Source organism: Homalodisca vitripennis, chromosome 1 (genome assembly GCF_021130785.1).
Source record: "Homalodisca vitripennis isolate AUS2020 chromosome 1, UT_GWSS_2.1, whole genome shotgun sequence".
Taxonomy (NCBI): Eukaryota; Metazoa; Arthropoda; class Insecta; order Hemiptera; family Cicadellidae; genus Homalodisca; species Homalodisca vitripennis.
This window is the reverse complement of record NC_060207.1, coordinates 112,096,974-112,112,791: the sequence shown is the minus strand read 5'-3', so window position 1 is coordinate 112,112,791 and position 15,818 is coordinate 112,096,974. Positions and strand designations below refer to the sequence as shown.

At 32.2% G+C, this 15,818-nt stretch overlaps 1 protein-coding gene across 2 annotated transcripts in view; it reads left to right on the top strand.

Annotated features, from left to right (window-relative positions):
- The window catches only part of LOC124369354 (major facilitator superfamily domain-containing protein 6), a 68,176-nt gene extending 63,903 nt beyond the window's left edge, over positions 1-4,273 (top strand). For both annotated transcript variants that reach the window (XM_046827341.1, XM_046827335.1), the window contains one exon: positions 3,532-4,273. Coding sequence is in view for 1 of the 2 variants with exons in the window: in XM_046827335.1 (XP_046683291.1) it covers positions 3,532-3,614 (83 nt within the window). In the remaining variant the exon portion in view is untranslated. The remainder of the gene's footprint in view (positions 1-3,531) is intronic.
- Positions 4,274-15,818: the final 11,545 nt, after the last annotated feature.

Sequence of the window (15,818 nt, the reverse complement as noted above, 5' to 3'; positions counted from 1 at the left end):
GGAACAAACTCGTTCACGAAGTCTTTAAAGATGTTGGCATCCATCCATTGTGCGTTCTGGGCACGATAAAACACAGGAAGCGATGAAACATTTACATTTTTAAACGCTCGTGGTTTCTGGGATTTCCCAATGACCAAAAGTGGGAGCTCGTGTGATCCTACAGTATTTGTGCATAAGGCGAGTGTAACTCGTTCTTTGTCAAGCTTAAATCCAGGAGCTGAACTTTCATTCCCAACAGAGAATATTTTTTGTGGTAGACGTTTAAAGTTCAGAACAGTCTCATCAACGTTGTGAACCTGTTCTGGTGAAATATTTTCTTTGTCAATTATATTTCATAGTTTGATTACAAACTCGTTTGCTGTAACGATATCTGCAGGCATTTTTTCGCCACAAATGTTTACAAAATTTACTCCATGTCGCTTCTTCCATCTTCCTAACCGTCCATCACTGGCTGAAAACTCTGCGTTATTTAGTTTTTCTAGTTTCGAATGAAAAAACATTGCCTTTTATTGCCATAACGCATCGTCAACCATCTCATGTGTTGGTTTTTTTAATGTTCATCAATTTGTTTCGACACTAGTGCAAAAATCCTTTAAGGATTTGCGATTACATCGCCAAACATTGATAGTGCTTTTCCCGATGTTAAGTTCATCACAAATCTTTTCACTGATTCGCCTTTGTCAATTCGCTGGATCACATCGAGCTTTTCTTTTACAGTTAAAACATTTCTTATACGTTTTCTTTCACTCATTTTTTAAACTAAAACTGTATAATCATTCAAAGTGTTAGTTCATTTTATAAAAACTGCACATCTAAAAACACTACTACACAACACTAAACTGCACAACTGAAAACTGTTAACTAACTGTATGTACTGTATGTGTCACGTTCGAAACTACCTGCTCAACACTGTCTAAACCGTCCCAAAATAGCCATTCGAGTTGTGACCTGACGATGACTCATCGTTTGCTTTGTGGCCGGTCAAAGTGGGGGCCGGTTGATCTGAGGCCGGTTAAGAGGGCATCTACTGTATTATATTGTAAAAATTATGTTTGCCATTCTAGTCTAAAAGAAGCAAATAATCCCTCTAATTTATTTTGAGCAAAAGACTATTTTTCCTGTTTTCAACTGTTACCTGTTACTAACTGAATGTAATATGATTGTTAAACCTTTCAGAGGATTTTATTCTTATCTGACTGTAATTTACTTTTACTAACAGCATCTGAGTCATGATATTTCTTATGCAGTTTGGTTTTAAACGTTATCTATGAATAATTGTCAATGGTTTAAGATAACTAGTATAAATAATTTATTTTGCTGAAATGACATCATGGATAAGTTGCAATAAACATATTTAGTAAATTTATAAATTAATGCATGTTTTTCTTTAAACAGAAAAATATTTTCTATAAAGAATATGAAGGCAGGGGCTTGTGTGAAGAATCTGGGTTCAACATTCTTCATATCATATTCTGGGTTCATATATCTGGGTTCATATCATATTCTTCATATGAAAACATGTAATATTCACTAAACATAAAACTCAGAATGTCATCCAATAATTCAGGAAGGAAACTAGTGGAAAATTAGTTTTTAACAGAAGAATGATTTCTTTTTTGCCAGAGATAACAAATTTCATTCCAGAGTACTTGGATTGGATTTGACATCCATAACTAGAATATTTCAACTGTTCAACTACTACCCATGTACGAGGCATGTTTTTAAATTAAGTACCGTTTTGATATAAAAAAATCAACAAGTAAATTTTTCAAACAAAACTTTATTTACCTGAAAGAGTACATTCTTTCCTCTACTTCTCTAGATAATTTCCATTATTATTAAGGCACTTGTCGTATCTTGGGACCAGCTTTTGTATGCCGTCGTCAATGAAGCTTGCTGCCAGACTGCACAACCACTGTTGCACAGACGTTTTTACTTCATCATTGGAATGACGCTTCCCCGCCAAATGTGTCTTCAAGTGCAGAAACAAATGGTAGTCACTAGGCGCTAGATCGGGACTGTATGGAGGATGGTCTAATTGTTCCCAGCCAGATGAAGTGATGAGCTCTTGCGTTCGATTTGCTGAATGTGGACGAGCATTATCGTGAAGCATAACGACGCCTGCACTCAGCATGCCACGCCTTTTGTTTTGAATTGTGTGAAGCAGTTATTTCAAGTTTCACAGTACGTGGCTGCATTAATCGTTTCACCGCGAGGCAGAAAATTGGCCAACAACACACCCTGTCTGTCCCAAAAGACAGTGCACATGATTTTCTGGGCAGAAATTGTTTGCTTGAATTTGACTTTCCTAGGGGATGTTGAATGCTGCCATTCCATTGACTGTTGTTTTGATTCTGGTGTAACGTAGGCTACCCACGTTTCATCGCCTGTAACGATATGGCTTAAAAAAATCATCGCCCTCGTTACTGTAATGCTCAAGAGAGCTCAATGCACTGCCCAATCGTTTGGTTTTGTGCTCATCATTCAACATTTTCGGTACCCACCGTGAAAACAGTTTCCGATAATTTAAACTTTCGGACACAATTTCGTAGAGAACATTTCTTAATACAGCAGGAAATTTTTCAGCTAAGGACGAAATTGTGAACCGTCTGTTCTCTTTCACTTTACAGTCCACTTTTTGAATGAGATCATGACTGACAGGTAATGACTGAAGGTCGCCCACTTTGTTCCTAATCTTTGAAGGCCCTAACACATTTCTGCACCATTCCTCACTCATAATGTTTTTACCATAAACTTCACTGATTTGACATTGAATGTCAATTGCTTTTAAGCCTTTAGCACAGAGAAAACTAATCACAGCGGCGGGACTCTCGATAGTCAGTGGCATTTTAAAATCACGTAAACAAGCGAAGACTCGATCAAACAGCGTCGTAATGGCGTCTGTGGCTTCCCAACTGATGTAGCTACACTATGTGCATGCGCTAAACGGCAACTGCAACGCTGTGGCGGCGTAATTTAAAAACGGTACTTACTTTAAAAACATGCCTTGTACAATGTGTGCAAAATATAAAAACAACATTGTAACTTAAAAAAGATAAATTATAAAAATGAACATGAAATTACAAACGCTCTGTTTGCTGCAATTGGTATTTTGGCATAAAATAGTTATTTTTATTTATTTATAACAAGCCATTCCATTTTATGTTGAAATTTGGCAATTGAGTAGGTTGAAAGTAAAAATAAAAAATATTGAGCTGAATAAATTAGTTATGATACAAATACCCTTATAAATACATGTTAACAGTTTTTCAAATCAATAAAGAAAACCAAGGCAATTATATCACGCTTGTGACACATCATTGAAATGAACAGAATCATCACCTATTTGATATATCGATGTTAATGTAATACTCGATGGAGAGTTTTAACACTTTTTAGCTTTTGACACAGGCATGTACAACTGGCGTGACAATTTGACTAGTTAAAGATACAGGTTTTTACATCCATGATTTTCATAATTTTAAAGATACTCTCACCCAATTAGATTAATGCTTGTGTATCATATTTCAGATTTTCATCATGGAGCGCACTACGCAAGTCCAAATGAGGCAATTCACATGTTGGATGAGCCTACATACGAGTCTTTCACATAGCATCCGACTCCACTAGCTACCACCACCACCACCACCGTCACCACCACCACCACCTCAGTCCGTTGCTCAATACACAGAAAGTAGTATATCATGTTGTGTGAAAAATCAAGAGACTGTCAACGTTATAACTTGCACTTAAGTGTTTTAAGTACAACTTTCCAATTCCTTTTCAAATCATGAGAGCACTTGGTTTTAAAGTGATACTTTTACTAATTAGAGTGTACTTAATTGGAAATATTTGGTTGAGTTTGGAACTCACTTGTGGCATTTTGGTTTATTAATTCTTATTTTAAGACAAGTGAGAAGTGTTTGATTATCTTAGGAGACTTCTATTTTTCAGAACAATTTTATTTATCTTATTTTTTAAACTTTCAATAATATTAACTGTGTTCCCAACATGTATTTATCAACCTTCCCTTTTCATAAGTGACTTTTAAAATACTGAAAATCTGTTTTTTTTTTTTTAGAAAAATATGTGCCTTGGACAATTTTGTATGGCAAATAAAAGTATAGACATATTAAAACATTGATGCATTTGAAAAGGTTAGTTTCGGTGGTTACATAATTTTAGTAAGATCATTTTGAGTTGATATTCTAAATAGCACATTGGCACAGTAAAGAATCTGGAGACTAGGCTTTGTTAACTGAGTATGTACTAGCAGTCATATGTCAAGACAAAGGTAACATGGATATGTCTGGTATGTCTATGTTCGTGAGCAGAACAAAACCCAACATCTGAATCTTATATTTTACAACAACATATATATTTTTTTCTCACTCATCTCAACAGGAGCAGTCAGTGACCAGACACCTGGTGCCACACAGAGTAATTCATAATCACAATATGTTCTTTAATTAAAAAGATAATCAGTTGCCATATTATAATTTTAATTACTTTTCATGAATAAATTATATACATTTTTTACTTATGTTGTCTGTACAGTTGAATCTTTATAACTGTGCAATCTAACTACTACAAAGAATCACATGTGGACTGCCACAATCGTACATGTGTACGTAGACGTTTAATTGAGGTTAACAAATAGTACAGTTACTAGTGTTGTGCTGGGTACACTCAATGACAGTATTACAACTGAAAGTTGGGTAGCCACTTGGTGGACCACACCAACCTCGACATACACTATACACTATACAGCAGATGTGGTCCACATTGAGGTCAGTAACTAGGACAGTCACTAGTATTGTGCTGGGTACACCCAATGACAGTATTACAGTTGACTGTTGGATAGTCACTTGGCGGACCACACCAACCTTGGCATAGACTATACACTATACAGCAGATGTGGTCCACATTGAGGTCAGTAACTAGGACAGTCACTAGTATTGTGCTAGGTACACCCAATGACAGTATTACAGTTGACTGTTGGATAGTCACTTGGCGGACCACACCAACCTCGGCATAGACTATACAGCAGATGTTGTCCACATTGAGGTCAGTAACTAGGACAGTCACTAGTATTGTGCTGGGTACACCCAATGACAGTATTACAGTTGACTGTTGGATAGTCACTTGGCGGACCACACCAACCTCGGCATAGACTATACACTATACAGCAGATGTGGTCCACATTGAGGTCAGTAACTAGGACAGTCACTAGTATTGTGCTGGGTACACCCAATGACAGTATTACAGTTGACTGTTGGATAGTCACTTGGCGGACCACACCAACCTCGGCATAGACTATACACTATACAGCAGATGTGGTCCACATTGAGGTCAGTAACTAGGACAGTCACTAGTATTGTGCTGGGTACACCCAATGACAGTATTACAGTTGACTGTTGGATAGTCACTTGGCGGACCACACCAACCCTGGCACACACTATACATTATACAGCAGATGTGGTCCACATTGAGGTCAGTAACTTGGACAGTCACTACTCAATGCCAGTATTACAACTGACTGTTGGGTACCCACACCAACCTTGGCACACACTATACAGCTGAGATCGTCTACATTTGGACTGCACTAGTTTAACACTACACATAACAGTCCTTTATTAGTACAATACCCAGAATATGACAGATGGTTTTATATATTTTATATACTAAACATGTAAGTTTTAAATTTAAAAATGATAGTAAACAAAATCTTGTTTCAAAATTTAACATATTAAACAGACTATAAAAAAAACTGGGTTACTAAAGTACGTCTGGATCCAATGTTTGGTTCATTTGAGCAGTACACATTATGTACATATGATTAAGTACAAACTGATAAAAATCACCTCTAAAAGGTGGTCAAGCTAGTTCTTCAAGAACAAAATGAGTATCTGGTAATGTAATTTTATTTTTTCTCATATTTGTAAATTTCTAAATGAAAATGTGTCTAGTAGATAGTAGTGATTTTACTATCGCAAAATACTTGTTTTATATCTTACATTCCAACTAGAGAAATATATCTTTTTTCGTAGGTTAAAGAGTTGTGTCAAGATTTTGATTGTCATGTTAGAGTGTAAAAATTAATTGGCTAAGTGTTTCCGAAGCCTATCATTGAAGGGACTGGAAAAATTTAATTTTTTTCTATCTGTCTGTACGATATCTCGGAAACAAACTTATAGATAGGCTTGAAATTTTGCTTGAAGCTTCATTTAAATATGAGGAACACTGAGTTTCATAGATAGTGTAGTATACCATGAGATTTGGCTGAGTGTTTGTCAATATTTTTACATTGGTCTTATAGATAACCATGATAGCAACGAAAAAAATAGCAAAATAATTAAATGTCTAAACAAACTGAGTACAATCATATGGAGTTTTTAGAAACATTTTTATTCATAGTTTAAAATGAAAACGTAATGTTAAAAATTAGTGACAATATTTGATTTCACTACACTCTTGCCGTAATACCTTTCATAGCCCAATGGAACTTTTATTATTTAAACACTCCGATGAAACCTAACTCAGTGAAAAAAAGTAAATGTATCATGTAGCTTTAAATTGAGAAAGATTTCATCTGTAGATTTTACATTTCACATGAAACTTCATTTCTACATATACAAGAATAAGTCCTACGATGTGCATGTCTAATGGAATTGGTTTGAGCTTAATTGAAGCCTTATCACTCAATAGGTTTGACACAATTTCTCTTTTGTCTACTGAGGATGTAAAAATTTCTGTTCTGTTCTGTGTGTTTTTTGTGTTTCTTGTCTGTCCACCTATCTGACCGTAAGATATCTCAAAAATGAAATGAGCTATAGGTTTGAAATTTTGCATGGATCTTCAGCAAAGCCTGTAACGTGACACATGGTGTGGCGTACTCCTACCTTATCATTATTTTGAAATAGTGTGGTAAATTTGAAACAATTTGAAATACATTAAATTTGTATTTAGATAAACTGATACAACAGAGTTTAAAAGGACCGGACAGAATGCAACTATAAGTTGAACACATTAGGTCTCTTAAATGATAGATGTATCTGAAGCTGGTAGACTTGTGATTAATGCTAATAACCAGCAACACTCTGTAGTTAAAAACAAGTCAGTCACCTCTGTAACATACTTAACCGCTTCCCTTCAGTCTGGGACCTGTTTCCCCTCTAAAGTCCATTAAATTTTGAGAACGACATTTCACTTGTTTACTGTTAAAAATAGTATGTTTTCATTTCTGGAATGTAGGCCAATTTTAGTTTTTTCTTATATATCTAAAGAATGAAGCATAAAATAAATAGAACGCTAAGAGTACGAAACAAAATGTTGTAGTTCTTTTTACAGTTTTATTTTAGTACATTTGCTTTTATAACAGTTGATCGTCAGAATGTTGTAGCATTCAGCACTGCTATGGAGTTTTAGTAGTTCAAATACTCTTTACTGTATTAAGCCACTATAAATCATCTTATAGCTGTTGGGTGTTTTTAGCAAAGAAGCTGTTTTGAAACGTGATAACACGTGTGTGTCAGTCATGTGGTTAAACCGGGCACATTGATCTTTGCCATTTGAAAGATTACCTACCAATTTATTTTGCTTAATTGCTTTGTAACATCATGATTTTATAACAAATTGTCAGTGCCTTCATCCCTTTTTGTTGGTTAAGAATTACTATTAAAAGAAGAATAAAATAAATATATAGGAAACTGAGAATAAAAATAATAATATAGTAAAAGAAGTTTAAAATATGTTTAGTTGTTATAAAAACAAGTACATTTGGTCAGCCAAATATCTATATGATTAAATATTAGTTTTGGCATACAGGTGTTAACTGAACATACCAAAGACAAAAACAGTTTAGCTACTAAGGCTTATTTAGTATAAAATCATATTAAAATGTTTCTGATGCAATTTAGAGGTAGCAACACCTGTCAAAGTCCAACACCAGTGTCACAATCACGGTGGAACAGTTAAGCGTGCAGGTTATCAAAGCTCATGCAGTATTGTGTAATGGCATCTTCTGGTATTTGAGTAGGAAGGGTTTGAGTGTTAGGTATATGTCATAAAAAACTTAAATAAAGTGAACAAAAAATGTTTTGGCTGATTCTTATACAGATTTTTCTAAAATTCAAATGACAAAACCAAACCTATTCTTGATAATAAGACATTTGCTTTATAATTTTTTCCCCCCAAAACCATCTTTCCACTCTAGGGTGTACAGTTTGTAGAAGTAACACTGGTTTATTTTAGTAGCAGCTACCATATTTGACCAAATGGAACAAACATAGGGATTTTCAGGTATTTAGGAATGCAGAATTATTATTCAGCATATTACAGAAGTTTCTAGATTGCTAACATAACTGCTCTAGTGAAAGGTAAAAAGTGGGCATCCATTCTGAAAGCCTTTACTCCCATAAGGTTCGTTAGAAAACTATATAGCAAAAATTTGTATTGGACTCTTTAAAATAATTACACATTATCGTAAATATTGCATGTCCACATTTTTATATATCCATGCCAATGATTTGGTCTAATGGGTATCAATATACTTTATTTATGATGACCAAGTCAATAATAACAAGCATGGATACTCCTTGGATGCTGAGCAATAGTCATCTCTCTGCATACAAAACAAGAACAGAGTTGATAGCTATAGCTCAGAGAAGTCTTTATCAAAGCCTTATGTTACTAAACGCTATGTGAAAATTATTCAAGGATTATCCTTTTTAACATGAACAGGTAAGTTATATAATAGCTTTGCTTGTAAGTAAAATATGTTCAAAATTTTACTTAAAATTATAAAACGTGATTTAAATTTCAAAATTTTACTTAAAATTATAAAACGTGATTTAAATTTCAAAATTTTAGTTTAAGTGCAATTCTAAACACTGGTACAATAACAATTTCATTCAGGTCATGTAATGAATATTTTTTAATAAGATATTGATAAAATAATTATTTGGTGTTGACTTTAATATAGATATCATAAATACTTCTTTGTTTAAAATGTATTATTGATAATGGAAGATTTGAAAGGATAACAGGATTTCAGACATTTGCCATCATTATATGTTACAAAAGGTATAATACAACATTTTGAGGATAGGTTTCAATCCTCGAAACATTGTTATACTTTATGTAACACATAACAATGGAAAATGTCTAAAATCCTTTTATCCTTTCAAATACAGTATGTGGAATAGAATAATTTTAGTTGAAAATCATTCAAGCAATTCAGTTATTTCAACAGATGTCATACGTAGTAGATATAGATTTCAAATTTTTGAAGGGTTAATAAAATAAAGTATTTTGTTTTGATAAAAAAACTAGCTTTTAAATCATAACTGATTTTCTCTCTACTGTTACTGACAACTGTGAAAATACTGTTAAAATTAGTGCAATATTGCCAGAGACACTGTTATGTATAAGAACAACGTTAAACTTGAAACACTTTTACACCCTTATGTTTGATTTTAGAATCATTGGAGTTGGATTATGTCTTATATTATTTAAAAATATAATGAATATGCATCCAACCACTTTATTATGATCCCTTACCTGACCTGGTTGTTCCGCTGGTATGCCTATGGGAATTCTTGCCACCACATTGATGTTAAGATACTTATAAAAGAAATGTGTGAATATTCTGAATTAAATAAGAACTTTCCTGCAGCATCAGTTTTATAGAGTATTTGGTGAGTAGTCTATTTTATCATTATAATTAAATATTGTATGATGGTGCATTTACTTACTATTGTCATTAGCAAGATAAGAATATAATTTTCGTTTTGAGTCTAATGTAGTGGTTTTTTTTTGTTTGTTTTTTTTTATAATTCAGACATTTTATTATATTTTCTGTTACATATGTTTTTAATTTTGAGTTCTGTTTATATGTGTTTAAGTATTACTTTTAATGTTACCAAGTTTAACGTTTACCAAATGTAGGTGTTATACATTTAATATATAAAATTTGTTATTTTAATTTATTTTCTTTGCACGTCCACTGTGCCTTTCTTGTACGATAGAAGTAGGCATTATATGTATTGCATTATATATCTGTAGGTTATTAATAAGGTAACAAACAAAGCCCTCTTAATGGTGGTGTTATATTATACGTTTTATACAAATAAAAACTTCTTGCCACTGTATTTTACTTAAGACTTAATTTAAGATGTAAATGAAATATAATCGTAGTATGAATGATAGTTCCTTAAATATCACTTGGAAAGTAGAATTACTGTAGATTGTGTAACGCACAACACTCCTATATCAAGTCTTATTCTTGACACATGTTCATAAATTTACTTATTTCTTTGAGTTTCTAAGAAAAATACGTGTCCAGATTAAGATAATACAAGGATCGTTCAATAAGTCCTTAGAAAATCTAAGACATGGCGATCGTAGTGCTGAAAATAAATTTTTGCCATTAAGTAGCAGTCCTGTCGGCTGTTAAAGTTTAAGCTGTATCCATCACATAGTTTAGTTGTTGTTGAAATAAACAACTTTAATTTGTCTATACATTACTACACGCCAGAGACAAAAGAACATACAGTGGATTTTTTAAGGTGAACAGGTTTTTGAAGAAGAAGGCAGGCAGTCAAGTCAAGTTACTTGAAAAAGGGAGCAATGATAACAGAAGAGTATTATGCATCATTATTGGAATGGCTGAGCTAAGAAATCAAGCAAAAACATCCTCATCTGAAAAAAGATTATTTGCTGTTATATCAAAGCAATGAATGGATACAAACCTGAGCAGATAAAATGGTCAAAATTATGGATTTAATGTTATAATTATTACAACATCCACCATATTCACCAGATTTGCCCCCAAAGTGACTATTTCTTATTTCCAGACTTAAAGTAATAGCTTGGCAGACAAAGGTTTATGTCTAACGAGGAAGTAATTGCTCAAACAAATACTTATTTTAAGGAGCAAAATCCTTCTTTTTACATGACTTAAAAAATGGAAAAACGCTTAGACTAATGTATACAGTTAAAAGATTATGTTGAAAAAATTACAAAAAAATGTTTTTCCATTTTTTTATAAGGACTTGTTGAATGGCCCTCGTAATATTTGTGTGGATAAGTAATTTGATATTTTGTATTGTTTTTATTTTCTTATGTACCTTAGATTTCATTGTGGTTATTGTTTGTTAGTAACTCAGTGCAGTCTTGATAGGTTCTGTGATGTTGCATCCTAATACTTACAAGCACTATATATTTTATATGAGATGATTACAGATGGTATTTTATAATTTAGTATATTATAAACAATTAAATAAATACTTATTGATATTCATCTAACAATTTATGTAATTGCTTCTATTACAGCACTAGGTGGAAAGTCAACAGGTGTTATAGTAATACACTTGTACTGAAAGAGGGTTAGGTGTAAATTTCAATTAATCTATTTTCAGATTATTCCAAAGACTATTTCATTTATACATTGGTTGAGGGTATGTTGAACAAGGTTGATATTTAGCTTGTTTTGATACCTTGTTCAGTTAATTGTTATAATATAAATTTGACTCTGTTAGAGATTAGTAAAAATATAGCATAACCTTCTTGTTATAAAATTTTATTTTCTGGCTATTGATCTTGATCAGCTGATTGAAACAATGAGCATTCAGTACCTAGTATTTTTTTTAAGCTAGAACACATTTATGAGGTCTTAAAACTTAACAATTTCCCGTGGTCAGATTCCTGTGCCCTTGTTTTGAAGGGTATTTCATGCCTCAAAACCACACGTTGTGTCAGCCCCCTCTGAATTAATTTTCTATATATGCCACTGATTAAAAATGATGATGATGTAATGATGTGAGCTCATTACAGAGTGAGTGCGGTAATGATACTCATTATGTGACTGATGAAATAGGTAGATTTAAGTTTAACAATATAAACCTGTTTATTTTTTACCTTTGTTACAGTAGTGTATCAAATTAAAGGTACTACTTTATTCTCTTTCTCAATCTGTAAACATTTCAGTCATGGACAAGAGCCTAAAATGGTTTGAAATGTTTGACTGTGGATAATTTTGCTATGGAATCCAAAGAATTTACTTAGCAAAATTCAGTAATTTTGCCGATCCAAAACAGTTAATAGTACAAAAAAGTTTATTTAAATATGATTTAAACAAAATGCGTAGTACTTGTTTTTTTTTTCATTAAAAGAAAATACTGCTATTAATTTATAACTTTGCTGGTTTGTCAATAAATATGTATTTAATTGTAATTTTATTAACAAATTTAGAGTTAATATTTGTAAAGCTGTGTCTTGTGATCATTTATTAGCTGATCATATAGGAGAGACAAAAGGAAAGTCAGCTGATGAGAAGAGAGTTTACGTGTAACTTGTAACAAAATATGACAGCAACAATTGTCTTATCTGTTTGAATGAGTTATGTTGGAACTGACCATAACCCTCTGAACTTGCAGCTTTCTACTAGCTGCACTCCATGTGCACAAGATTACTCCAAAAATTTTGATATAAAGAATGTAAACTATATTCTATTATAAATCAATAAATATGGAATCATTATTCTTCTGGCAAAATGTTGGTAATAAAGTCATAAAAAGCTGTACTATAAAAAAATTGTGCTGTCCCACTTTTTAAAATTCAATGTTATTTTATTTTAACCCTTACGATCACAACATTTTTGCATATATGACCATCAAAAATATCTGTGTAAAATCCTACCATCCGATTCACAAATTAATTGTTTTAAAATATAAAACACAAGAAAACTTTCACTTGTGGTATAATAAATAATTACGTACAAATTTTTTTTAAAGTGTATATAACAAATTTAAAAAATCAAATTTCATATCGTGCTTTTAATTTTTGCAATACAAAACTAAATTATATTATATTTTTATGCAATTTATTTTTACTTTTATTTTAGATGCTATAAACAGTGTCGTTTTTGGAAAAAGACAAGTGCTGCTTTAAAACCTCATATTAAGTAAAATATTTAAAGCTTTTCCAAAATGTAGGTTTTAAACAAAAAATAAAAACTATTAAATTTAGTATCTTCTAAATCCTGAATCTTAACATTAATTTAACTATTTTTTACAGTCTACTTTCGAATTTTATAAAACTTAGAAAACAACAAAAGTATAAACCATCACAATCCTTTATTTATTTCTGAAATTGATTTCTTGTATTAACATCATATACTATATAACTAACCTTGATTACAACAATATATAAAACAAAAGGTATGGGTTTGGTATGAGTATTCTATAGGGGAATTGGTGAACCTCTGCAAGAAGACCAAATGCAGCCTGCAGTATGGTAGTTTTTGACTGCTGCTTATAGGGTTAAAACTGAGATGACATAGTTTTCCTAATATTTAATAAATATTATTCACTACAGAGAACTAGCAACTGTAAATAACAACTAATTACGCAATTTATTGTAGTAGACTGCCAGCTCTACTCAGGAGTAAGGTGGGACAGGTATGAACTATTTTTACTCCATTAAGTCAGCTATACAATTTCTATCATTGATGGACATATGGAAAACAGTAGTCAAAAGCCCTTCTCATCTTACCCCAAGATGTTACTGTTTTTGTTTGTTTCATTATTGTAGCCAATCTTAAAATTGTAATTTTTCAAACAATTCGAAGTAATATGTGAATTTAATATATTGTTAGCTAAAAATGCAATCACAAGTAGGTACTGTACAGTTATTTGTTACATTGTGTATTCAGCTTTACTGCAGTATTTATGATAGATCTCACAGCTAATACAAGAGGAACCAAATATGTTAAGCATCGATCAATAAATTTGTTGATTTTACTATGGTACTGTTATACTTCTTTTACGTTATCATGATGATTTATGAATAAACTTGTTCAGATGTTATGTGTCCGTAGTAAATATTTCACCCCATTGTTACATATTGAATTCTGAAAATATTGATAACAGCACATGGTGTTTAAATTTCTGAAGTAAATAAGCATACAATTTGCTAATAATTTGTTAATTCAATATCTTTTATTTCGCTACAAAGATAATACTTGAAGTGGAGGATGGCCGCTTTTGTGACCGTAGTTTCACTCTTCCCAGCTCCACCTAATCTGCCAGTGCTTCACTCCAATACTCACCAAGAGCAGATCTTGCTTCTCTCCATCTTTTCCAAAGTCCATTCATTCTTCAAGTAAGTTCAAAGTGTCTAACATAATCTTTCCAATTATGAGTCATAAAAATATTCATAAAACAAAAATCTAACTTTTTCTTTCTAGATCATCGTATTCAGTAGTGTTCATTGAAATTAGGCTCACACTGTTTGTTGCCTCTCTTCAGCATTTTTATCCCATCCTCGTCACCACTTGTAAGATCTAAGAAGATAAAAATATCATGTTTGATATATAGCAACATAGCTCCAACTGATTTATTTATATATTTTATAACAACAAATCATACCTGGGTGTTGTGATACAAAAAGTGACAAAGGAGGAATCATAAAACCATATTGTGTGTCAGCTACATGCACATCATCTTTAAAACATACATTTAATAAAATCAAAAGAATAATTATTAAAACCAACTAAAGAATAGGTCTGCTCTGAACAACCAACCACTGAGAACTAACCAACCACTTGGTCGTTTAGTGTAGACATTTAATTGTGACCTGTATTCTTTAGTTCGGTTAAGGCATTAATGAATCAAAAGTTTTGTTAAGACCCATGAATATCCCATTACTACTTATCATTTATGTCTATTGTGTCAATGATTTTTTTCAATGAAATTAGTTGCAGCAATTAATAAATTTTCAGGAATGAAAAGCATGTTAAAAATGTCATATTATATTGTTTTTTCTAAATGTTTTTAATTAAATGTGCAAGACTTCAATAAATTTAAAAAGAGATAAAAGAAGTATTATTGGTCAAAAATTGGATACAATATCTCTTATCTGTATTCTTTTACACAGCTTTTATTTTCAACATTTGTAACTATTCTGGAAAATCCCTGAAATAAAAGAAAAATTTATCAGGTGTCTAATGGGTTTAATCAAAATAGTTCTAGCTTTCTTGAGAAGTATCATAGGTCATCACAGCCAGTGCTAAATCAAGTCAAGCTTTTAAACTACTAACCATTTTATCTATCTCCTCCTATTTACAACATTGTTCTCGTTTACTAAGTCATATGTAGAGATTGCAAACAATCTGAACTGTTTAAAGGAAGGAAGTAGCATTTATGTGTGGATCAGAATAGTATGTAATTTAACAACCTCAAAGCGACATTAATGGTGCAAGCAAATACACAATACACTTATTCCAAATTCTCGTTAACTTGACAGTCTATGCAAATATGAGAGTTGTCCAGAAAATAACCTGTTTTGGAGTACAAAGTAAACTGATAAAGTAAAAAAAAAGTTATTATATACAACTGAAAACTATAAATTTTCTTTATTTTTCTACATATTCATCAAACAGTTCCAAAGATTTATTAATCTTTAAATAGTCTTTGAAATACCCTCTGCATAAAAATATGCCACCTTTGAATGAAGCCAACCTGTCACACGTTTTGAAGTTATTCGTCATTGTCGAACTGCAGAGGTACAATCCACAACTTCATATTAGTTTAGGAACAGGTGAAAGTTAATAAGAGCCAAAGCCAGGCTTTATGGAAGATGATCTAAACATCCCATTTGAACTTTGCCAAATGTTCATTTGTTCTTCGAGCTATGTGGATGAGCTGTTTTAATACCTAATGAGCACAAAGCTTGTGTTAACCTAGTTTTTCTGTCACTATTTGAGAGGCGGAAAGGAAAAAGGGACCTCTTGTCGACAATTTCCGATTTTGAGTTAA